We start from the raw sequence: 23,566 nt of genomic DNA, 5'->3' as shown, positions 1-23,566 counted from the left end.
ATACCTATAGATTTTTGGACAAGTTTCAATGTATGTACATATATACCACTTGATTGGACAAGTTTTGGCGCTCATAAGATATTTGTGAGTTCATCTCATGTGTACTTTGTACCAGTTTTAGCTGAAGATGTCTGAAGCTTTCAAGTTCTGCCGAACGTAAGCTTTACATTGCAGTAGGTACCTCTTCTGCTATTGACACATGCGTAACAGAATCGATCAGCTGATTTTATTCTATCCTCTAAATGTGGAGTAACCTTAGCATTGCCTTTAACTGTCAACCAAGCGGATCGTGCATAAATTTGACAGAATTGTAATTACTAATTGACGTCGATAGTAGAAATACTGTGCAACTGGTTCTATTCAAGGGTTCGTAAAATTTATGTAAGATGGACTTTTCCCATATTTTTATTTACAGCGTAATGTTAATATGACATCATAAACTTAATGAGTTATTTTATAAATTGTATCGTTTTAGAGGCTCACACAGCATTCAATTGACATATTTAATTTGAAATAAATCTAATACATGGTGGGATATGGATCTAAAATTAAATTTTTTGTCATGCACTTCTGAAGTGATTTCTGTAATATGTTCTTCTTTTCACAGATAATGTGAATCTGGCACAATGAGGGTTCTAAGTCTGTGTCTGCTTACGATATCCTTAGCTGTAGTCCATTGCAGTGATATTACACCAGCTGTCTTTGGTAGTGTATTGGATGGGTTACCTGCAGCTTTTGGTGATTTTGACTCTGATGAACTCACAGATGTCTTTGTGATTCATAATGATAAAAAAACTGTGGAAATCTTACTTGGTGCTGACCAAGAACCTTTGTTACGTCCTGGACAAAACTTGAGCTGCACCTTTGATTATCCAATAGTCAGTGTGGTTCCTGGAGATTTTGATGGAGATGTTTTTATGGATGTTCTGATCATACTGTTAGTGGATCGATACAATCACATGTACAATTCATATATTTTATGGGGTGGAAATGGCCAGCTGAACTGCAGTGATACATTAAATCTATCGATTGAAATGCATGGTCAACCATTGGCCATAGATTATAATCAGGATATGATCATAGACCTTTTTGGCATGGATAAGGATAACGTCCGCACATTCTGGGTGTTTAATGCCAATAGAACTATACCAATGGCTATACGGATGAATGTCACAGACTCTCATACATCTAATAGAGAGCTTCCACATATAAGGTCTCCACACTCTAATGCATTTCTGGATCTAAATGGTGACTTCATGCCTGATCTCTTCATTACAACTGATAAAAATTTTGAAATCTGGCATGGCAATAACGAAGGTTTTGTTTATCAAAGTACAATAGATCTTCCATATAATCTATCGTATGTAGAATTCTCAGGGCAAATTGGTCAGTCCTTATATTTGGATGTAGAACTAACAGGAAAAATGGATTTAATTTTGCCATTGTGCTTCGACAAACTCTGTACAAACAGTACTATCATGATATACACCAGCGATGGTTGGCATAATTTGCCAATAAACTTTCGGGATAATGAAAACTCCTTATGGGGTTTCATTCCCGGAAATGGCCAACCTTATACTGATACAATAACGTTACGAGGTGGAGATTTTAACATGGATGGATATCCAGATTTACTGGCTACCTTATGCTCCAATCAGCGGAAGACGTCTTTTCTATTATTAAACGTACCATGTAGTATTTGTGGAACGTTCAACAGAACATTCGAGGTTCGCTGGAATGCTTTGAATCCATTTTACAACGCAACGGTAATGGCAACCTTCTACGATTTCTACCAGGATGGTATTCTTGACGTGATACTTGTAGGATTGGACAAGAATACCGAGAAATATCGTATGATGGCATTTAAAAACAGTTTAGATTATGATGCTAATTTTGTGAAGGTGATGGTTCTCACGGGACTCACGAACAGTATGTATCCCATATCACCAGGTACTTTAGGCCGTAAAAAACGGACTTATGGTACCAATTTACCTGGACCTTCCATCGCTTATAAAACTACTACTCAGAATGGTAACCCACGTAGCGCAATCGCAGCGCAATTACCGCAAAGCGCTCATTTTTCATTAAATCTACCATTTACAACATTTGGCTTGGGTAGAACACCAAATTTTGTTGACACTCTTACAATTGGAGTAAGTATAATTATCACAACTTGTCTATAATTCATGTAAACGATAAATTGACTGTGTCCTTTTTATAGGTTAGTGGAAAATCCCGAGAGTGGCCCCAAATCATTCCTAACTCCCAAATGGTAGTGATTCCTAATCCAATAGGAGAACCATCAAAATGGAAAGCACAGCTTTTTGTGACACCCAGTAAATTAATCTTATTAAGCGTGGCCGCGCTGACTGGAACGTGTGGTTTAATATCTGCCATTATCATGGGTCTTTATTGGAAGGAGAGGCGAGAGGATAAAATTGAAAAATTGCAGGAGGCACACAGATTTCATTTCGATGCGATGTAGATCTAGGAATTTAGGATACACTATTGTGATTAATAATATTTCATTAATAAAATCCGTCTATAAACCACGTACATAGTTATTTTTTTTAGTGGTGAGAATTTATGTATGTATATGTATACTTATATGACTATCACTGGTTTTTTTTTTTAACATGTATTACGAAGTAGTGATAAAATTGACAATTTTATTAATTCTCGTCTTGGACTTTATCGTATATAAAACAGGACTTCATAATATTTCACAATACGATCGAAGCACAATGTGCATTGTACAGTAAATAATCTTCACTTGTGTGTTTGGTCGCTTTGCGGCGTATGCCCGCTACGTGCATTTCAATCCACGGGGACACGTTATTGACAACGATCATTTTTTATGGCTGGGTTCAAATCATTGAAATACGAGTGTGCCATAGCTTCGTCTGCCGATAATCTCAATGCTGGATTACAGACCAATAATCTCTGTAAAAATTTATGAAGATATAAACAAGTAGATGTAAGAAATTAAAAGTAGTGTAAATATACCTGAAGTAAATCTTTTCCTCTGGAAGTTAATTTTGGTGTGACTTGTGCTAATCCTTGAGTAGGATGGTACTGAGGAAAGGGTTTATAATCAGGTAAGGTAGTCAAATCTGGCCATGTCTCTTCCGTCGGCGTGCCTAGCATCTTAAAAATTCTTTTCAACTGATCATCTACATCAGATCCAGGAAAAAGTGGTCTACCTGCGTTAGCTAATTCTGGAACAAATATGTTTACAATTGTTACAAGGGTAAATTTAATATAATTTTATACTTTGGTCTTAGCATTTTACCAGCAAATATGCACCCTGCGCTCCACATGTCTATGGATGTTGTGTAGAGCTTGGCACCAAAAAGGACATCTGGAGGACGGTACCATAATGTTACTACTTCGGCTGAATAACATTTAACTGGAATTCCAAAAGCTCTTGCTAACCCAAAATCAGCAAGTTTCAGCTCTCCGTTCTACAAATAAACAGTAATTCTAAATCTGTCATGATTTTTTGCTCAGCTATCATTAACATACCTTGTTGATGAGTAAGTTCTGGGGCTTGAGATCTCTGTGTAGAACATTCCTACTATGGCAAAAGGCCAGTCCTCGCAATAATTGATACCTACAATCCAATATGCATTAGAAAAATTTAAAAAATTAATATTGATTAAATTGTGACGTTATCAATAAATATAAAAATACTCTCGTACAGGAACGATTTAACAACATCCAAGTCAATCTCTCCATTGAGACTGTCGAAATATTTTTTAAGGTCCTGATCACAGTGTTCAAATACTAGAGTGAGTTTCTTATCGCTATGAAGCACATCGTATAGTCTAACAATATTTTTATGCTTTAACTCCTTGAGCAAGCAAATTTCTCTAAGTGCAGATGATGGAACACCCTGAAAATAATAAGTCCAAACAACCAAATTCAATTCCCATAACAAATATCCATTTACCAGAATAAGGTAGCTCAACAATGCTACTGAGTCTTACTGAAAACACAAATAAACTACCTCGTCGTCTTCATCCAAACGAACCCTCTTCAGCGCAACAATCTCATGTGTTTCACGATTTTTCGCTTTAAAAACAGTGCCATAGGTGCCTGAAAATAAAGAAAAAGTTAACTTAACAATGACAGTTTTACAGAAAAAGCGACTTGTCAACCTCGAAATCACTAGTCCCGGCTACCCGATCGTTCATAAAGAATTTACAAACGAGAAAGGAATGTCATCAAATCGATTAAAAAAAAAATAAAATACTTAATTACATACCTTCTCCTATTTTCTCGAGCTTCTCATACTTTTGCATATTTTTAGTGAAATTACGGGCGGAACGAACGCACAGTGGTTAACGCTGCGCAAGCTGGCTGTTTGGATGCTTCTTTTAGATATTCAGTCGAGAATCATAAATGGCTCAATTGCGCAAGCTCCAGCAAGCTCACTATTGAATCGGCAATAGTCGGTGACATTCGGTAACAGTCGGCAACTATCGAAACACCCTATATAGTAATGACGGTAAAAAAACAAATAAGATATATTTCCTATTTGCTGACAACGCGTCATCGCGTATTGGTAATGTAAATATAGGCTAAAATCCTATCAGTGATTCGCCCTAGATGGATTAAATGGATAAAGATGATCCCGTTACTACTACGGCTTTTCAATAGTATTATTATAACCCTGATTAATCTTACTATCACGCTATACACCATTAACAGAGTTAGTACCCAATTTGATAAATCCTCATAAAGGTCTATATAAACTATTAAACATTACTTATAGTTTTTCCATACGATGCGAGCGCATTACAAGATGATGGCAGAAGTGGCAGAGTTCAATGACATTGTAAAACTTAAAAGAAAATGTCTTCCAAGCAGTGCGTACTTTTATTACTAATAAGATTTTACAGGTACGCCAATCTCGTTCGAGCCTTGAATACATAAGCTCCAATGTGTCAGAAGCGATGAAGGAGGTTATATAACATTTTAAATACATTTTTTATCGTATATCATTCACGTTACTTTCACATTAATAAATTGTTAACATATCTAATGCATATAGATTGAGGACGATATCGGCAAGGAACTCGAGATCACTCGCAACCTTACGAAATTGAACTCCAAGATGTCCCTGATGCTCGGTAGATTCAATACCCTGGAGGAAGAAGTAATAGAGGTTGGTGCAACATAGTTTCGACATACACAAACTTACTAAGCACGTCACTTCCTTATTTATAGCTGGTGCGCATGGATTGTAATATGGAAAGCGTGAAAATCGAGACTCCTATCGACATCAACGAAGAGGTGCAGAAAGTCCTGGCCTCTAAAAAAACTCTTGAACCTCCTACGACACCGAAGAAACTACGAATTTCTACAACCACCTTTCTAGGCACTAGAGAGGCACTACAGCAAAATCCTATCTCGAAATTCTCAGCACCTCAGACGTCGGTTCAACTGATTGCAGCCAATGATAATTCAACTGGATCAAATGTCATACCTAATTAATCAGCTCCTCAAGACATAGTAGACCCTTGGGACGTTATATGAAATTCTGAATAAAGGATGTCTCTTTAATTAGGCTGTCATCCTATGGGAATTATAGTGAGACAAGATATACGTCTGGGCTATGGGGAAATACAAGACAAAGTCAGGCATTCTCGTATTCAGTACTGTCACGATGGTGCTACAGCATAATACAGGTATCGCATTACCAGGTAAACAAGTCAGAAACTAATTGGAATGTTAAGGGTGAATGAATAGCGTTAGAAGTATCATAGATAGTTCTAATCAGTATCCGGTATCTCTTATTTCCGAGAATCAATCCTGTGCAGCAAATATTGCGGTAGGTTGGTCTACCCGGTATAGTTCAGAGTCGCTATTAAAAAAAGCCTCTACGGAGAGAAACGTTAACTCGTGTGCACGTATTCTCAACGTCCACCATAGGAACGGCTGAATCGCGTGGTAAATAATTATCGGAAGACACATCAAAGCACCATTATCGACAATTACGGTAGCTGCCGGACGCGCATGCGTCTTTTATGAAATTTCTCTGAAAACAGATATATAGACACATCTGCTGCACTTCATATACCGTGCACGACTACGTATGACGTTCGAATGAATTACACAAGCGTCCAGTATGAAATTCGACATTTTCAAGAGACCAGAATGCATAAAGGCGATAACTGCGGTTACGGTGCGAGATAAGAGAATTTAATTGGGAGTAAAGTCAACGTGGGTATTCCGAGGAAAAAAGTGTCAAAGGAAATAACACAAGGATATAAAAAGAGTTTTAGGGGCCAACGTAATCGAATTTAATTTATACGCTTTTATTTGTCTCTCGATAAAATAAAAATGTCTTCGCAGTTATTTATTATCGAGTCTCCTTCGAGAGAGCAGTGATATAGATTTGTGAACAAGTTAATTAAGGAGATCCAAATTGAGAATTTCTGTAGTCCTATTATAAGGATATCTGATGTTTATACAAACATCAATCGAGGATATTTCACTTAACTGATATTACAGAATGGTAGCTGGTTCTACTTTAATAGACTTTGTTCCTTATTCAGTTATTCAATACTGTAGACATTTCGTAGCAATTTAGATGATTGTGGATATACTTAGTTGAGGGGTCTCTACGTCTAAGTATCTTTCTATCTCAATTGTTACTCTATCGTAAAGCGTATCTATGAGAATAGAACGATTGATCCTATGACATTATAAGGTTCTCGATCGATTTTCAAAACAGAGCAATTAACTAATACTGCCTTTTATTCTATCATAATCATTACAATCGTTGTCAACGCAATAAACGGGAAGAGATCATCGCTCAAGGCAAATGATTCATCTTTCATCTATCTATCCAGCCATACGCACAGAGGATGGCTTCATATTTTCATCAAGGAAACAAAGAGTCAACCGATTAATTCTCATTAACGGGACGAAGGTACATTCATATCATTGACTCTGACATAATTAGTGCTTTCGAATAATTCATAAGACACATTAACACCTAGAATACTGGAGCGGTCTCCGAAGGAGTCAAGGGAGAAGATGGATTTTACAAAGAAAACAAAAAAAGGTAAAGAAATACATAAATAATTTTGAAAATTAATTATATAGTTATTAATAATAAATTATTAACTACCTCGTCTTAGCGTGTACGACTATGGTATAGTATTTTAGTATCTACTGCAGTGTACTGATTGTGCTAATACATTGGTATCCAATTGTTCTCAACAGCAACAAACGCCAGGACGAGGAACGCAAGAAATCTGACAGGTTGTAAGATGTGCTGAGATCGATAGCCTATGTTAATCCTATTTCTAGTGTTGTTCATTAACGCTGTTGATGTTGTTGTTTTTGTTGTTACGCAGGTAGGCGTCGAGGAGTCGTCGTTTGACAAAACCGCCCCAACCAACGCGGTCGATCTCGTCGAAGTTTCGTTTGACAAAACTGTCAAAACTGCTACGATCGATTTCGTCAAAGTTCTTCTTGACAAAGCCGTTGAATGCGCTCCGGTCGATCTCGTCGAAGTTGCGTTTTTGCGTGCCGAAGGTGGCGCCACTGTGAAGAAAAATAAAGGTAAAGCATAAGCATTATTGGCGTTAATTTGAATCTTTGTTTTAAAATATTGTCTTTTTTTCCTTTTTTTTTTACAGAATATTGTCTCTTTGGTAGTCATCGTCATTACGAAGTCCCTTTAGTGAGAGACAAAATAAGAATATCAAATAAAGCCGAAGCCAGTCCAATGCTCGTCAAAAGGGTAAATCTTTGATCTTCGTGATTCACTGAATTCTGTTCGCTTTAATACGCTGAATGCGTGGGAGGCAATAATTTTACAGATATTTTGGAGATAATTAGATTTTGTAAGTCGTGAATGTGTAGAGGTAATAAAATAGACATAGATTCTACCTTGAAAAGGGACTTTACACATTTCATAACGTTTAGTGTAAAATTTGTGCTCTATTTTAGTTGTGCATCCAGTGTGTAGATAAGCCGTACTGTATGGATTGTATGGAGCTTTTGACGTTATACTATGATAAACATTAAAGCTTTACTTAGAATGCTGTTCCATGAAAACCAAATACGTCTCACGCCTTCATTTCAGTGGAGCAAGACTGAAAACGCTTTCATGTATTTTCGTGAATCATTTTTAATAGATATTTTAAAAGTGGAATATACCGACTCACGAACTGAACTCGAGTGTACGTTTTATATTGAACCTGGGAGGTGAATAAAATGTTGAAATAAAATCTACTGTGACGAGTGCGTTGACGGTGGATTGAAAAGAGTCGAATAGTATTAACGTTTGATACGTTTCGAAACGGCTGAATGGTATTACACTGACGAGTGAAGAGCCGTCAATAGAAATCAATCCCGTCAAGAATAATCCGGAGACCGTTTCAATTGTCACTTATAAAATCTCTGATGCATCAGTATTTTTAAAGGCAATTCAAAAACCAAAGAGTTTGGTATAGATAAGAAAACGTGAACGAGGATGAAAACAGAAAAGTGGATTCCATTATACCAGGTCGGTTTGACATGCTTCCGCCTGAATCCCGAGCTGCATCCAACAAGAAGCAAGCATGACGTGCAATTCCCGGAGGAATTGCAGGAACTTTCAAAGATAAAGAAAGCGAGAGATAAAGAGAGAGATGGGAATGGCAGAGAGTAAGGTTCTATTGGGCATGTCTCCATAGTAAAGCGTTCCATGCACTCTGACCATGCCAGATAGGAATGTCCTGGCTAGGAGTAGGTACTAGCACTCTGGGAACCCTTCTTCGACAAGCTTTTCCTCTCGACCACCTTTTACCTTTCAACCCTGCTTCCTGTACAGGTTTAGCAATATTACGTTTCCGATGACGAGCTTTGTCTCCCCTTTCTTCTATAGACCTCCAAACATTCTTTATCAAGTGTAATGATATTCTTACTGCTTAAGGTTACTTTTCATTAATATCAAAGAAACAAGCATTGCTTTGACTGAAGTGTACGATAGGTGAATTTGACAGGAGGATTCAGAGCTAATATTGAGAAAATTGTGAAAAATTGCTAAAACTTGTTGTACCCACGTGCGTCTGTCAGGTATTAGCATTGAGAAAGGTCTTGATGTGCCTTAAGATACATTGAGTCATTGGCGTCTCCCGTTACTTACGTGTTAGGTACGAGCTGTCAGATTCCCTAGGAGGCAACCTGTTGCTTCTCTGATGCTGTTAAACTACATGATGCTTTACATAACCAACTGGATGGCTGACTGCACTTTACCTCAACATCTGTTTTATGATTGTAGATTGAACTCACCTCAGGGAGTCGAACCTCTTGTTCTCGCCGAAGGTTGCACCTGATAGGGAATCCAAGCCGCGTCGTGTCTGACGAAGAAGATGACCACCGCCGATACCATCCAGGTTACGTGGTCCGGTTCCACCTGCTGACACTGCTAAATAATAATTATTTGATTGATGATCCTTTGCTCGGAGAATAATAGCTGGAAGGAAAATAAATCTGCTAACTGTTACGTTTTCAATAGTTTATTCGTATACAGTATTACTTTTGAACAATAGAGTTAAGTGCGATTTTTTTTTAATGTATGTCTCTTCATCGATGTCATTTATTCATTCATGATTTATTAAGTCGTGCCGATCATTTTCGTACAAGGTTCCCGCCGCCGATGCTGTCCAAGTTACGAACGTGGAATCGTCCTCTAAAAGTCTGCAGGTCTCGTACAAGATTACCACCCCCAATGCTATCCAAATTACGGACCAAGTTACCACCCCCGATGCTGTCCAAGTTACGAACCAAGTTTCCACCTCCGAGGCTGTCCAGGTTGCGAACCGAATTACTACCCTCGATCCTATACAAGTTTCTCACCAGGTTTCCACCTCCAATACTATCCAGGTTGCGTACAAGGTTACCACCCCCTAGACTATCCAAATTTCGTACCAGATTCCCACCGCCGATGCTGTCCAGATTTCTTACCAAATTTCCACCCCCAATGCTATCCAGATTACGACCGTTTCTGTTTTTCCATTCTGAAATTGCAAAATTCCATGACACAGGTTGAAACAAAAATATCAATCCCTTAAATAAACATGAGCAAAAACAACAAGCAGTAATGATAAAATATCGAAGCGATATAGCTCCAATAAATTTTTACATTGAGCGACGGTAGCAATTTTTTAAATGATATGTACAATAAATTTATAAAAAATTTTACAGAAAATTAATGGATTCCAATAAACAGTCAATGTCTTACCTCTTGGCACAAAAGTATCTTCAAAGGATTGCACACTCTAATTGAGAGACAAGAACGTGATGAATACGGTCATACGAAAACGAGCATTCTGTACAATATTTACATTTTTTTCTCTCACAATTTCTTTGTCTTTAATTTCATTATGGAGCCTGATAACGTTCTGAAATCGAGTAACAAGCATTTAGTCATTCTAAAGCATGTTTCTATAGTTTGACAGTAACGTACATTTAGAATAAGGACGACATTCATCATATATTCGTATATGGCATAATGGCGCATTAACAAATAACACGGTATAAGCAGCCATTGTTATCAATAGTATTTAATGTTCTCTAAGGATTAATTCAGACCAAATCACCAAAGGCAGGCTTCGATCAATAGGCAAAATGCTTTGGGTTCAAATTATGATGACAATAGTCAAATTTTATTTTCCCATTGGTCCATGCCTGTTGCCTTCGGTGTGGAAGTCTCATAATAATTAACCAGATTAGACATAGCTATAAGTTAACTATAAAATTGGAAGGCATGTCCAATTATTCTCCTTTAAATATTGACTGATGTCATATTACCCTCATATATATGTATACATTTTCAACAAAAAGCTTTTGCGAATTAATAGTTGTAAAATTTTATTAACTTTGAAATTTATTTTATGTCAATCACGCGACAATGCCACTTGCCATTGACATTGTACTTGTTTTGAAAGCTTCAACAAAATGCACTCTCGATACAGCAATATCACAAATGCGTATAATACAAATTCGTATCACGTTTGGCTTCAAGGTAGAAAAATATTTATACAGACAAGAGAAAGCAGTCACCATATAATTATGTTGGAATCGATAGCACTGAATAATTCACGATTTATGAATATCCGTAAAGATTCTTCTTCTCTTTAAATAATATTAACAATCAAACGATGTTCTACCTGAAAAAGCTTACATAACGATAATACCGTTTAAAATTTATTTGACGAGCTCTTCGAAAAGTTTATCGCATGAATTGTTAAAAAAACGATTCACGGCTGTGCCCGAGGATCGATAACAGTTATGACAAGGCTTCAATTTTAGGTTAGAAAAATAAAATTCTGTTACCTCCCGATATACCATTATTTCTTAATATCCTATTCTGGTTCCTATAGGCTTTAAGGTGTGTTCCGATATTCGCTCCAAGCTCTATGACCATGGTTATGTCCCACTCTATTGCATGCAGGTAAACAGGGACAAGACGATATTCGTAGTAGTAGCGGTGAATTTCGGAACGTACCTTAAGTAATTCCCAAGAAATAACATAGGAATATTGTGAAGCAATATTTTTTATTTTTTATTCCATCTTATCCGACGGAATCTACTATGACACGTGGCCATATCACAAAACAAAAATCAATTTCCGTGGTAAAATAATATTTCACGATAACGACATTGTCCGAATGTATAATTATTTATCGATCCTTGTAGGTTAGGGAGACCAGCTGAGCAACAAAGTACTGTCTTGAATAAACACGATCGAAAGTTTCTGCCTGGTTTGAATATTACCCAAGTAAATAATTCAGATATAAAGACGCGATCGAAAGAAATTGTTACCCCGATATTAAGACCACATTTTCATCATCATATTTTTTCAGTAAAAACGTTATTGTTTCGGAAACGATAACGCCATGTTACCATGGCCGGTGGTTCTCTATTTATTATATCTAAGTGACTGAGGGTGCACATTTTTCACGAAAACTCGTGCTTTATAGGATCTTCATTTTTATGAGGATTATGCATATAAGTTTTCAAATCGTTACACATCATTCAGGCTGTTCGATATCATAATAAATATACAAAGAACAACCCTGAACCTGAACACGTGAGGTGCGCATAACAGACCAATGAAAGGTCGCGGATAAAAATGAGGTATGAGAAAAAAGGAAAAAATGATAAAAAGGATTATCAGTTTTACAAGAAAGATTTTATAGGTAAGGCTGGCTTTTAGTCGTTCGGTTTCTATTCGTCTTAACAAGTACCCAACGGTTTCTGACTAGCTGTTCGATGTCATCCCTAAAAATTTAATGAAACTCGATCCGACGTTATCTTCGCTACCCTGGCTGTCGAGAGTCCTTATGGTAACAGTTCAGCAGTTTCAACCTTGTTACTATAATCAAGGATTCAAGCATATATATACAGGCGTGACTGGCACGAGTTTACATATTTTTTAACGCTTGTAATTTACAACATGACGTCACGTAATAAATACTTATAATAAGTATAACAAGAATTTTATTATATACAGGACTTACCGAGAGCCTCATAATGCCTGGCCAGTGCTTCAGCAAGTTCAGGCTGAGAATAAACCCTCGGGTCGGCCTCCATGATTTCGTTTTGATACTAAAACAAAAAAAGCGTTTTTACACTAAATTATAATAGAATTCGAAAAAAAAATCCAATATTTCAATTTCAAATGTGTCACGTGCCTTTACGTACATATAGACTTGTCAATCCAAAGACAAAGGGCTAAAGAAAAAAAAAATGTCAAAAAATTTTTCTACATAGATGCTAAACAGAAAAGTAAATATATGTACATAAAAATAACCAAATTTTTTTCTTATCATTTCTCATACAGAATTCATAGGAAGGTAGTCGATAAATGAGAAAATGAAAGTCTGATATCGATCCACAACGCGAATCGATTGAAAGCTGTCGCAGTCGCATTAAAAAAAAATTCCGCGGAAAACTCAAAATAACGAATCACAAGTATCCCCAGTTGTTGAATATGTATAATAGCTTGTACCAGTTAAGACTTTCTTGGATTATATTATCGCAAAATATTTCAAGCCGTTCTCCTCGTACGCCTCAACGACTTCCTTCCATTATCGCGTTCCCGTATACAAATGGATGAAATACCTTCATTAAAAATTTAAATTCCCTATAATACCCCACGTCCAAAGCGTTGGCCTAACAATATTTATAAAGAGGACGCTATGCAGAGTCACTTTGTTTTTCATTGAGTTTCATTGAATCTCTTTTCATCCATTTTATAACGAACAAAATTGAATACAGATAATGAAGTGTTTCTATGTTTTAATTTCATATTACTATTTTTTTATTTTCGTGTTTTTTCTGTTTGTGCGCTATAAGATCTCTCTCTCCCACTCACACCCTGTCAATTCTCAATTTAACCAACTACTCGGATGTTTGCTAAAGGGTAATCGATTTCCCGCAGATAGATGCGTACCAAGTGCCAGAACCTAATACGATTGAACTGAAACATTAAAAATTTTCAATGCAGACTCGATACACGTGAGCCCTTACCAATGGACAGTTAAATCCGTAGCCTTGTTTCGGACGATCAAACCCCTACCGAGACGGTTTGTATCAGCTGTCAAGTATATCGGCCGATCAGATTATCCATGCGAAGAAAAGAAAACAGCGAATAGGTAAGATAAGAAGAAAAAAGAAAAGTAACACGCACCCCGCTGATATATGTGCATATGAATTTTCTGCGCACCCTTCATGTCCTACTGGGATACTAGAGCGACGTGGCGAGAGACAATTTATCCTAGCACGTAACTAGAAGATAAACGATAAGGGCTGGAGCGTGTCTATTCCTAATGAGAGCAATGGGTCACGCATCTCAAAATTGGTTAAAAAAATGGTTTAGCCACATTGAGCATATTAATGTGGTTGACTGTAGCTGATTATTTATCCACTTTCGTGAAGTGGATTTTCGTGAGTCAAATGAGTTTACTGGTTCAATTCACGCAGTTGAGAAGATACGATTATCATTTGGATCAATTAAATTGTCTAGTCAAGTACGTTTAACTGCGTTAATTAGTTACTTGCTAAATAGCTATTCATTATGTATGTATTGTCGAGTCAAGCAGTCTCGCAGTTCTCTGGAGTAGTACACTCTTCGAAGGTCGTCAGCTATTGCACAGTGTAGAGCGGGCTTTTAATTTGACATGAGATTAATTTCCTCCGTACGAGGAAGTGCTTTATAGACTTTTCCCTGTGGACTGCCGGAAGTGCACTAGCCATATACCCATCCGGTATCGGGGTAGTCAATAACTGAGTCGAGGAATCAAAGTTAACAGAGGGAACGAGGTATTGGACTGGTTGGTGGGAAAAAGTTAAGACGTCAGTGGTTTGTGTATTATGCAAAAAAGAAATGTTAAGCTTGACAGTTTCACTGAGAAATAAGTAGGGTAGATTCACAATCAGCGACTTCCATTTGGTCCGGGAATCATACTGTAAACATACCAGAGACACTTGAGCCTTTCGTATTTTTTTTTCCGAGTGTTTTCATGCCACTCTTATCGAGGGTCTTTCCACGATCCATAAGCACGCGCCACATTATATTCGTGCCGATAAGTGATTATAATTTTGCAAAGATATTACGATTATCGATCTATGTTCGATTCTTCAATTATCGACTCGCGTACTGAGGTATGGTGAGATCGTATTCGCAAAGATCCTTGTAAAATTTACCATTTACCCGAAATCACCCGATAAATTTAAATCGCCTGCGATTCGGTAGAAACGGTGAAAATATCGCAAACCGACCTATACGAATTAATGGACGAATGAACGAGTAAACGATACTTTGAATTGGCAATTTCAATAGCGGGAAATACCCGTGAGCTTTTACGTAAGATGATTTTCATCGTTCGTTCGTTTTATTAATATTGAGTAAAGTCAACAAGGAGAAATGTGCGTAGGAGAATAGAGTCCTGGTGAATCACGCGCCAGTCATTTATTTTCAAAATAAAATATAGCAAGAAAGAATTCTGACGAATCTCATTGTGTCTCGGATCCCTTTCTTTTTTTTTTTTTTTTGGCAAAATCTCCCGGCTATCTGGCGCCACGGCATTTCCCCACCTTTTTAGCATTTTTCATTATCACGTTTCCTTTTCCAATCTACTAGAAAGTACCTGAATAACAAAAAATCCTGATGGCACGTAGCTTATTTAATTCTGATAAAACTGATCCATGTATGCCATGCCATGTATACCCTGATAAGAAAATTGTTTATCCATCATGTTGTCATGCATGAGAAAAGTTGAATGAGAAAATTGCGTAACTCTGCCCATGTATTCGCATTACATACGTAAAATATTATATTTAATTAATTCGCACGTTTCAATTATTTCTATAATTTCAAATTCAAACGTTTCCGTATTTCTTGATATCTTCGTAGTAGGATTGATAATAATTATACTGTTTGTGATATTGTACAATAAATAAATAATGCTTCGAGTTTGCTAAGAGCGAATAAATATTTGTATATGCTGACAATCATATTTTCCAGAGTTAAAGTGCAAAGTGGAAAGCAGCCTGTGTGCATCGTGTGCAACAAGTTGGGAGAATGGAATGATGTTGCCGCTCTGAAAACTTCTGTTATACAAGGAATTTTCGAAACTTCGCCAGAGTCATATTAACCGATCATATAGCGTAGACAAAAAAAAACTAGACAATTAGAGCATAAACTTTATAACGTATAAAGTTGTAAAATACAGGAACCTCGTTTGAAAATAAATTACTCTGAGATATCGTGACTAACAGAAATGATGTAGTGATACCAAATTCTGATAAAACCAACAGTTTGAATTTACCGAGGAGAAGTTAAATTTTTTTTGTTTAGTGACTTTTTAAATTAAATCAATTCAAAAAATGTTTACGAATCAAACCTGTGCTAAGTATAAATCAAATAAACAACGTTTACTCAAACGTTTACTTAAAGTATTTGCTTTGATTAATTAATATGTACGTGACGTAATTAATACTTACTATTAATTTATATATAATTTATATGAACTACGCGTATTGTCCCTTTGAAGCTAAATTTGATTGGACTGACTATAAACTCAGCCAGGAAACGCATGTACTTTAAATTGCCTAAAAAATGTATTAAGATGATACCTTAAAACCAAAGCTGAATACCTTCCTTACTTCATTTTAATTGCGTGTAATAGATTTCAAAATGAAATATGACAAACTGAAAAATTGCTTAAAACTTACCTGTGTCGGTGCAGCATAAATGCAGCCGGCTACTGCAATCAGAAAGATTGCGCTGATTGGAGTGACGATTCCAAAACGTGACATGGTGCACATGATAGTTGATCCTGAGGAAGGTTGTTCTTCCCTTTCAAGAGAAAACGGGCTGGCGCAGGGATGTCGTGGAATTTGACACTGACTACTCAATGGGGTTGTTGGTGGTTGGTCACAGCGTGCAAACGCGTGGAGAGTGCAGTGTCGGGGTCGCGTGTTTCCCCGAAATATATAGTCACTAGCGATGAGGGTGAAACGACGAAGGGGTACCAGAGTGCGCGCGCACGCACGACCTCTTCACGATTAGATATGACTTGCTACGCACTCCGATGGATTCTTATAACTTTTGAATGGTCTAATTGCCTTGATATGATTTTTCTGAAATTTAAAATATAATAATGTTAATTAAATATTATTTATAATGACAGTCAAAAGTAAAGTTACACATGGCTGTGCATAATTTATAAATATTTTTCAAATACTTACATCCTGTGGATACCTGATCTCTTACCTGTCGATTAGACACGATCGTTGCTCTTAGTCTTATCCGAAGGATGTGACGTCACATTTACAAATTTCCAGTCTACAGCCGGGAAAGAAGATGGAAATGGCAACTGGTCCAGCGTGGGCGAAAGACACGATATGATTGACGATAGGTGATGGAGCAATTTTCTTTTAACAGATAAAAGGAAGTCAGGGAAGCAACTCGAATTGAGAAGGGAGGATGCAGTTAAGAAAATACAGAAGAAAGGATATATCTTTACGTTGGTTGATTAATGGAAATTATTCGGAATCGTCAAAACCGTACGACCCTGACCAATTTCCAGGGGTCGGTGAAAATGAGGCAGTCTGATGATGAAATTTGAGACTAGGACCTTGAAGCACCCTCGCTATTCTATGACGTTTTCTTTTTTTACATATAGATATATCTATCTAGTGTATATGTATATATATTCATATAGAATAGGAAAATTCTAAAGAATCCTACAAATAAGGGCTGTGTGGTTTTTAATATTACTAGATTGGTAGGCGGTTGACCAAGCTTTTCAGCAAATCCCTATAGGATTAGCTGTAGATTTATATCGTTAGTTTCCTGTCGTTCTATCTAGCGGTCATTAATACGCGATACGTTACACGTACGTTTAATTAGTATCTAGCACGATATATAGATATATTATCTTGAAAATTCGCAGTAGCGGGTATAAAGGTATTAAACTATGAAAAAGACAAATTCCATGTTACACGTTGGTAGAAAGATCATTGAAGGTATTGATCTCTCGCAATCATTATCTCACTTCTGCCAGCATCGTAAATTAATTGAAATTTTCTTCTCGCTTTCTCTGCATTCTTCCTTTTTGTTTACCCGTCATCCATGAGTTTGCTGGCGCGCATTACTTGACTCTCTTTTTGATGTTCTTTGATTTTAGTCACACCTGATAGCGAAAGGGAGTCTTCCTCGTGAAAACAAATCATCGTTTTATTATTATATTAATTAGAGCGGCATTGACGTCATTCGAATTAATTACCAGTTGAATTAACTGCTCATTAATATTATATAAAAAAAATAATCCAGTAAGATTCGGGAATGAGCGAATTTTACACGATCGTGTTGAATTCGAAATTACCTGGACAAGTAAAACTGAAGAAAAATCGCACGAGGCACGTGGGAGCTTTACGGACGATGGGAAAAAAATATGGCACCGTCCAATCGATCCGTGTTGCTCATATCTGGTGCGGAAAATTCTCTTGCCCCTGTAAGTACAGTTAAAGGTAAGCGTCTAAGTTTCATATTTGTTTAAATATCAAGAAATAACACAAAGTGAGAATACGTGAAACGATTTTTGTGATAACGCAAATAAAATTCCTGCGAATCCCACATAAGAATCGAATCGGCGCGAAATTGGAAATACGTACAACTACAAAAACAATGATTGTCCATTATGAGTGTTTATCGCAAAATATTTACAGAGAATTTTCATGTACAATTTGTATTTGAATTTTTGACTTGAGATATTTTCCGGAAAATACATATCTTGACGTCACTATACCACATGTACTATATATATACGAGTAGAAGGGTAGGGTTTATCGATAGCACGGAAGAGTCGCTCCCATTATAACCACTTTCGAGGCTTTGTCACTAATGGATAGAGACTTTGCATTTCGTTAGTTTATGTACAGCGATAGATAAGAAATTATGCAAAATTCTCACGAAAAAGTCAAAAATACCATTGATGTGATCTTTACAGGGATTCAGAAGAAAATCTTATGAGCATTTCAGATATGCCTCAGCCAAGAATGGACCACTCTATTCTGCCTACCTATTAATGGCTATCAGGTGTCTTTCTTAATGGATTCTTTGTATAGGAGGTGAATATTGTTCAGAGTGACGTAAGACTGCGCATCTCCTTTCATCTTGTTTTGTATAAAAGCCCATGAAACTTTGACTCATTCACTTAGTTCATCCCTGAAGCTGACCACCAGCAACATGAAGATCCTGATAATCACTGTAAGGAGGAAAAATAATTAACGTTAAATAAAATTACGATATTTTATAACTAATTTACGTTTTCAGGTTGCATTATTGAAATTGGTGGTAGACGGTGAAAGTTTTCTAATAGAAGAACCCTGGGATAACAGTTACATCTTTGATGACGATGTGTCCTCGGCACGAGACGAATGCATTCAAGGATTGTGTCTGCCGTTTAATGAAAAGCGTAACATCATTTCCGGAGAATCTAGAAGAGGATTACAATCAAGGCCAGAGGTAAAATTATTTCTTTATTATCGTGTTTTGTGGAATTTGAATACCTTGGTCGGATCATTGATATCATTCGTGCATTGTAGAACTATTATTATACTTCGTCGTTGTCATCGTCATCATGCACCTGCTGCACGCAGGACGGGGAGGTGGATCTTGGCGAAGGACACTTTCCGAGAATTCTGGCAAAAGGGGAGTGCGAAGAACATTCTTCTACTCCGTTTAAACAGTGCGAAAATATGAAATATACAGTGAGATTTTTAAAATTGTCACTTTTTACTTGAGTACCAACCTGATAGTTACTGTCACTCAACCCATAATTATTTATTGATGCTTGATTTCAGGTGTACGTTTTGAAGCGACTGGGCTCTAATAACAGTACTGAAGTGAGCGACATAAAATTCGAAAAAATTAATCCTGTACCTGACCTCCTCTATGGAAACTGGCGGCTCGCATCAATGGTAATCAACGTCGCCTGTAAGCAGGTGAAGAATAAGCAAACCTGAAATTTGGCAAATGTTCTTGTATCATTTCTATAGTGTATTCTGTAATTTGTGACGAATAAAGAAACAATGCAAAGAGACACGAGTGTCTTCTAAGAATATTGAATTTTGTCCTATTGTTACTACAGAGCAGTTAAAGAGTGAGATATAAAAAAATGAGAAGTCCATCAACTGGATATAAGAGAGATTAGAGGATCACAAAGTGTCTACGGAAGAACGAAAAAGAGAAATCAAAAAAGTGATTCTGCGTGGTCCGAACATAGAAGAAAAGAAAATAAAGAACGTATAAAAAAGGGGAGTAACCAATTAAGCAGAAAAGTGGTAGGAGCGTGAGTGAATCGCTTTAGGGTCGTCGTGTAAAAAAAATGAGGGAGGTTAGATTGTACTGGGAAAAGGAGTTGAAGGTGACGCAGCACGTGGCTATCAAGTCTTTTTGGAGATAACCAGAATAATGGGTTCTGAGATTTGATTTATAAACATAACCTACAAATATTGCCCTCTGTCAAAGTAATTCAAATTCATTTTCCTGTATTCCCATAATTCAGTCCACAATAATTCCGTCGCTGTCGTGACCATCTTCAATCACTTCACCAAATAACTCTATAGAAAATTGATCGAATGATTTTCGATGGCTCTTTAATGCACCGTCGTTACCCTACGGCTCCTTGGCACGGCACTCAAGACTTGATACACATATATTCTATGCTGAGGGTCACAAAATTGTTCAGGTAAATCTATTCTCATTTAAATTACTTTTCATCAAGAGAAAGAATAGACCTAATTATATTCAAACCTATGCTTATTGAAAACTGGATTAAAAAAGTCGTATCGTGTAACATAACCTGTCCCACCTGTCAAAGTTCCTCGCCTGTGTACATTTTTCATCTGCGATGCTATCTACAGTGCATATAGGGATACGTATATCAAGAAATACCTTTATACTTCCAGTGTTAAGTGTGCAGATCTAGTATTCTAGCCGCTAGAGCAAAATATATACAAGCTATATCCATAAAGACGACAAGCGACTAACCTCAGGGGGAGTTAGATGAGGTTGAGTGAACCCCGTGTACACGGAAATCCACTAGGTTACTGCAGTCTAGTCCTAGTGAGAAAGAGGTATGAAGAGTCATGTAGTATATGTAAGTATACGTATTTACGTCACATATGTTGTCACCCTGAGAATTCAGTTATTTATGGTTAAACCAATGCGGAAGGCGTCTACCTGAAATAGCACTTGTGACGGTGAAACATTCGTTTAGTAAGTCTGTTTGATTACGCGGGGATGAAATTGAAACGTACCAAAGGAAAAAGAGAAAGGGCTGGATATTGAATAAAGGTTTTATTCGCAGACGGAAAAATGTAAGCAGATTCGTTGTTTACATCTGCGTTCCGTAAGGCCTTTTTCAGACGATATGACTTTACGCCGTGTCCGGTACTGTGCGGTGCATACCGAAGGATGGGTCGTCGAGCTAACGGCGCGAAATGCTACGGCACTGCTTCGTGCCGTCCCCTGTTCAATTCGATTGCTTTCGTCTCGGTTGGTTGCATTCACTGTACTAAATTGTTAAAAAGTATGATAGCGACTCTGTTCGATGGACGGCAAAGAATCGGCATGTGTGAACACGTCCGTTTAGCGCTGTGTAATTTAAAGCTGTGGACGCCGTTACGCCGTGCCGGATTGAATTGGACGCCTTGATGGCAATAGCAGCCGTCCACGACGTACGTCGTTGCGTGTGAAGCACCCACCCAGAACACTTATAATTATTTCTAAGTACAACGCCGTGCCGTGTTCGGCGCACGATGAAAAAGCTCAAGAAAAGAAAGGATTTCTTTGAACGTGAATCAAGCAGCCTGTCTTACCGACAGTTAATCTCGAAGAACAGAGAATTAATATATAGACAAAGATTTGTCCTCTTACTAATTAAAATTTGAAAGGAACACCGAGTTTTGAATGGGATCAAGAAGAAAATTTCAAGAGATTTTATTTTGATTTACTTGACTGACTGAGTACTACCAATCGCCATTAACTTTAACAGTGAAGAGTTATCTTTTGCCTTCTGGGTATCAACTCGGTTTTTTATGGGCCAGTTCAGCACTCTCGATGACGTTTCTAATAAAAACTGAAGAGGTCCCTATCCCTCCCTTAGCTGAGTAAACATTGATTCACCTCAAAGAAAGCTAATCGAGGAAAGTTAACGATTTAGAATGAAAAAGCTGTACTTGAAAAGTTTTACGCAGTTCCGAATTACTACCTATGGTATGTACAACATTCTTCCGCTATGGGCTGAGCATTGTTTGCTCAAGTATTTCAGTGAAAGCGTCATCCCTCGATAGCGTCCTATCTGATCCCTCGATTGATTAAGCTCGCTTAAAAAGCTTCAGGGTTCCGCGCGTCCGATACTTTCATCGTGTAAGCACTCCTATCGTGTTTGTATTTTAGCCTCAACAATATTGCCTCTCAGCAAGTTGCCGTCGGTTACGCAGTCCACCTGCTACTATGCTATACGTACGTGTAAGATAGAGAGATAGAGACAAAAAATAGATAGAGAAAGGACTAGACTGGTCACCATACCAAACCTATAGCATCGCACTTCTCTTCGAGTCCCACGCCCTAAAGATTTCCCTTGGCCTCTCCGGCATTCTGCTCAGTGGCCCTCCACTGTATTCTAGCCATCGATACACACTGTCCACCCTGGATATAGCCACTCAAGCCACTGTTTACCTTGTAGCTGATCTTTCATTTACTTTCCAGTGGGCGTAGACTTTCCAACCACTCATTGAAAGGACTATTCGATACTCTACGCTTATTCCATCTATGTTAAATCAACACGTAAATTAATGGATTCCTTGATGTTTGAAAATTTATTATTAATTATATAACTATTTTTGAACCTTCGAACGACCCTCGAGAAAATCCTTAATCCTGGGGGATTAAAGATATCACAAGGATTTGCAGACGTTTTAAATGTCCTGTCCTCGTCCAAGGAAAGGGCTCGTAATTGTCCTTGGAAAAATGCGGGCGTTCCCTTGAAGTGGCCTTTGGGGTGCAATGCTTATACGTTGACTTCTTTCATTTTTTTTATTCTTTTCTGTACTTTCAGTCGAGCTATCTTCCATTTTTTTTCCTTGTAACGTTCCGCTTTCGAGCTTCTAGTTTAACTGGAACGCTCTTGCAGTGCTTTGGCGTCGTTTCCGGAATTAGGTTTGTTTGATTTACTTTTTTCTCGTTCTCTTGCACAATAAATAAATTGTATGCAACCGTGTGACAAGGTTGTTCTACGCGATTTACCTGTTGCAGTTCACGAGCAATGTCAAATGTTAATCGTACATTACTTATGGATGAGTTTACAAATGAGCATGCCGATCATCTGATGTTATTATTACAGACCGACTGAATATAACACAACCGTTCATAATGCTTGACATATATAGAACTCGATTTTTATTCTGGAATTATATGTGCTCTGATCAGTAATTTTCTTAATAATTCACGAACCCGCGCTTGAATTGTGTTTTGTGAGCTTGAGATGAGAAATTAAACAAAAGGCAGGAATTGAATTACGAAAGCAATCACGATAACGTAATATAATATACGTTTTTAATTAATCTGATAATTTATCTGCTTTTATCTTCCTTATTTAAATTAATATAAACCCGCGCTTATCAAATCTCAGTTGCTACCAACTTTTTTATAAATCCATAAGCTCTTTATCTTTTTTCTTTCCTTTGATAAAATAATCAATTACAGTCAGTCGGTATAATAGAACTTTCTATTTTCTGTTGTTATCGACCATCGAATATGCAGTGACATAGATTTAACGACAGCGGCAGCACCAATGCACATGTTTCGCCCAGTTTGCATCATTGTCATGTTTAAGTAATGCGTATTAAGTTTCTTCTAGAGAATTAGTTCAATTTGAAGGAGTGTAAATATCATAAATTTGACGTTTGAACGCTGTGCAACTTTGTTTCATCGTGGCCCATTTAAAAATCGGTGAGTTCAGCGTTTATGTGTACATATACGCAT

The 23,566-nt window shown here is 37.3% G+C and overlaps 6 protein-coding genes and 1 long non-coding RNA gene across 18 annotated transcripts in view; 5 read left to right on the top strand and 2 right to left on the bottom strand.

Annotated features, from left to right (window-relative positions):
• The first annotated feature begins 77 nt into the window (after positions 1-77).
• LOC107266721 (T-cell immunomodulatory protein) lies at positions 78-2,552 on the top strand. 6 transcript variants are annotated; one of them, XM_015737486.2, is made up of 4 exons: positions 150-366; positions 476-529; positions 608-2,153; positions 2,222-2,552. In XM_015737486.2, exons 3-4 carry the CDS (start codon positions 627-629, stop codon positions 2,483-2,485), a joined length of 1,791 nt encoding a protein of 596 aa, XP_015592972.1. In that variant the 5' UTR covers positions 150-366; positions 476-529; positions 608-626; the 3' UTR covers positions 2,486-2,552. The 6 variants fall into 6 exon arrangements, with proteins under 6 accessions (XP_024939793.1, XP_024939794.1, XP_015592973.1 ...); XM_015737489.2 differs by having other exon boundaries at positions 163-381; XM_025084025.1 differs by lacking the exon at positions 476-529 and having other exon boundaries at positions 78-173.
• A 97-nt stretch (positions 2,553-2,649) lies between these two features.
• LOC107266722 (cyclin-dependent-like kinase 5) lies at positions 2,650-4,444 on the bottom strand. Its single transcript, XM_015737490.2, has 7 exons — positions 4,268-4,444; positions 4,010-4,098; positions 3,702-3,895; positions 3,526-3,613; positions 3,293-3,464; positions 3,007-3,218; positions 2,650-2,943 (listed from the first exon to the last, which is right to left on the bottom strand). The coding sequence occupies exons 1-7, from the start codon at positions 4,302-4,304 to the stop codon at positions 2,836-2,838; spliced, it is 900 nt and encodes a 299-aa protein (XP_015592976.1). The 5' UTR covers positions 4,305-4,444; the 3' UTR covers positions 2,650-2,835.
• Positions 4,399-6,098, top strand: LOC107266726. 2 transcript variants are annotated; one of them, XM_015737496.2, is made up of 5 exons: positions 4,519-4,714; positions 4,778-4,840; positions 4,905-4,967; positions 5,057-5,170; positions 5,233-6,098. In XM_015737496.2, exons 1-5 carry the CDS (start codon positions 4,631-4,633, stop codon positions 5,497-5,499), a joined length of 591 nt encoding a protein of 196 aa, XP_015592982.1. In that variant the 5' UTR covers positions 4,519-4,630; the 3' UTR covers positions 5,500-6,098. The 2 variants fall into 2 exon arrangements, with proteins under 2 accessions (XP_015592983.1, XP_015592982.1); XM_015737497.2 differs by lacking the exons at positions 4,519-4,714; positions 4,778-4,840 and adding an exon at positions 4,399-4,510.
• Positions 6,099-6,747: 649 nt separating this feature from the next.
• On the bottom strand, positions 6,748-18,727 carry LOC107266728 (orcokinin peptides type B). Of its 5 annotated transcripts, none has more exons than XM_025084029.1 (6): positions 18,597-18,727; positions 17,901-18,027; positions 16,787-17,726; positions 16,246-16,653; positions 12,528-12,615; positions 9,506-10,022 (listed from the first exon to the last, which is right to left on the bottom strand). In XM_025084029.1, the coding sequence occupies exons 4-6, from the start codon at positions 16,336-16,338 to the stop codon at positions 9,634-9,636; spliced, it is 570 nt and encodes a 189-aa protein (XP_024939797.1). In that variant the 5' UTR covers positions 16,339-16,653; positions 16,787-17,726; positions 17,901-18,027; positions 18,597-18,727; the 3' UTR covers positions 9,506-9,633. The 5 variants fall into 5 exon arrangements, with proteins under 5 accessions (XP_024939799.1, XP_024939798.1, XP_024939797.1 ...); XM_015737498.2 differs by having other exon boundaries at positions 16,787-16,947; XM_025084031.1 differs by lacking the exons at positions 9,506-10,022; positions 17,901-18,027; positions 18,597-18,727 and adding exons at positions 6,748-7,560; positions 9,295-9,427 and having other exon boundaries at positions 16,787-17,777.
• On the top strand, positions 7,451-8,060 carry LOC112494209. Its single transcript, XR_003059432.1, has 3 exons — positions 7,451-7,578; positions 7,656-7,883; positions 7,969-8,060. It is a non-coding gene; the product is annotated as an uncharacterized LOC112494209 (long non-coding RNA).
• Positions 18,728-18,746: 19 nt separating the features above from the next.
• LOC107266730 (prothoracicotropic hormone-like) lies at positions 18,747-19,542 on the top strand. Its single transcript, XM_025083816.1, has 4 exons — positions 18,747-18,784; positions 18,851-19,042; positions 19,123-19,287; positions 19,381-19,542. The coding sequence occupies exons 1-4, from the start codon at positions 18,764-18,766 to the stop codon at positions 19,540-19,542; spliced, it is 540 nt and encodes a 179-aa protein (XP_024939584.1). The 5' UTR covers positions 18,747-18,763.
• Positions 19,543-20,567: 1,025 nt separating this feature from the next.
• Positions 20,568-23,566, top strand: part of LOC107266720 (DNA ligase 3) — a 29,773-nt gene continuing 26,774 nt past the window's right edge. Inside the window, exon 1 of one of the 2 annotated variants that reach the window (XM_025084022.1) lies at positions 20,568-20,655. The gene's annotated coding sequence lies outside the window, so the exon portion shown is untranslated. Of the gene's footprint in view, positions 20,656-23,356; positions 23,534-23,566 lie in introns of those variants that run through there. The other variant, XM_015737484.2, reaches the window with a different exon arrangement.

The sequence above is a fragment of the Cephus cinctus genome, unplaced genomic scaffold, assembly GCF_000341935.2.
Source record: "Cephus cinctus unplaced genomic scaffold, Ccin1 Ccin1_scaffold0330, whole genome shotgun sequence".
Lineage (NCBI taxonomy): Eukaryota > Metazoa > Arthropoda > Insecta > Hymenoptera > Cephidae > Cephus > Cephus cinctus.
The sequence above is the reverse complement of the archived record's forward strand: the minus strand, read 5'-3'. Positions and strand labels throughout refer to the sequence as shown.

Excerpts from the sequence above, each read along its gene's own strand:
- LOC107266721 (XM_025084025.1), top strand. The coding sequence starts at position 627 with ATGAGGGTTCTAAGTCTGTGTCTGCTTACGATATCCTTAGCTGTAGTC. Across the intron at positions 2,154-2,221 it reads TTGACACTCTTACAATTGGA|GTTAGTGGAAAATCCCGAGA; the intron begins GTAAGTATAATT and ends TCCTTTTTATAG.
- LOC107266722 (XM_015737490.2), bottom strand. The coding sequence starts at position 4,304 with ATGCAAAAGTATGAGAAGCTCGAGAAAATAGGAGAAG. Across the intron at positions 4,099-4,267 it reads GCTCGAGAAAATAGGAGAAG|GCACCTATGGCACTGTTTTT; the intron begins GTATGTAATTAA and ends CTTTATTTTCAG. Across the intron at positions 3,219-3,292 it reads CGCAGGGTGCATATTTGCTG|AATTAGCTAACGCAGGTAGA; the intron begins GTAAAATGCTAA and ends TATTTGTTCCAG.
- LOC107266726 (XM_015737496.2), top strand. The coding sequence starts at position 4,631 with ATGATCCCGTTACTACTACGGCTTTTCAATAGTATTATTATAACCCTG. Across the intron at positions 4,968-5,056 it reads TGTCAGAAGCGATGAAGGAG|ATTGAGGACGATATCGGCAA; the intron begins GTTATATAACAT and ends TAATGCATATAG. Across the intron at positions 5,171-5,232 it reads TGGAGGAAGAAGTAATAGAG|CTGGTGCGCATGGATTGTAA; the intron begins GTTGGTGCAACA and ends CCTTATTTATAG.
- LOC107266728 (XM_025084029.1), bottom strand. The coding sequence starts at position 16,338 with ATGTGCACCATGTCACGTTTTGGAATCGTCACTCCAATCAGCGCAATC. Across the intron at positions 12,616-16,245 it reads TTTATGCTGCACCGACACAG|TATCAAAACGAAATCATGGA; the intron begins GTAAGTTTTAAG and ends TTTTTGTTTTAG. Across the intron at positions 10,023-12,527 it reads CAGGCATTATGAGGCTCTCG|AATGGAAAAACAGAAACGGT; the intron begins GTAAGTCCTGTA and ends TTGCAATTTCAG.
- LOC107266730 (XM_025083816.1), top strand. The coding sequence starts at position 18,764 with ATGAAGATCCTGATAATCACT. Across the intron at positions 18,785-18,850 it reads TGAAGATCCTGATAATCACT|GTTGCATTATTGAAATTGGT; the intron begins GTAAGGAGGAAA and ends TTACGTTTTCAG. Across the intron at positions 19,043-19,122 it reads GATTACAATCAAGGCCAGAG|AACTATTATTATACTTCGTC; the intron begins GTAAAATTATTT and ends CGTGCATTGTAG.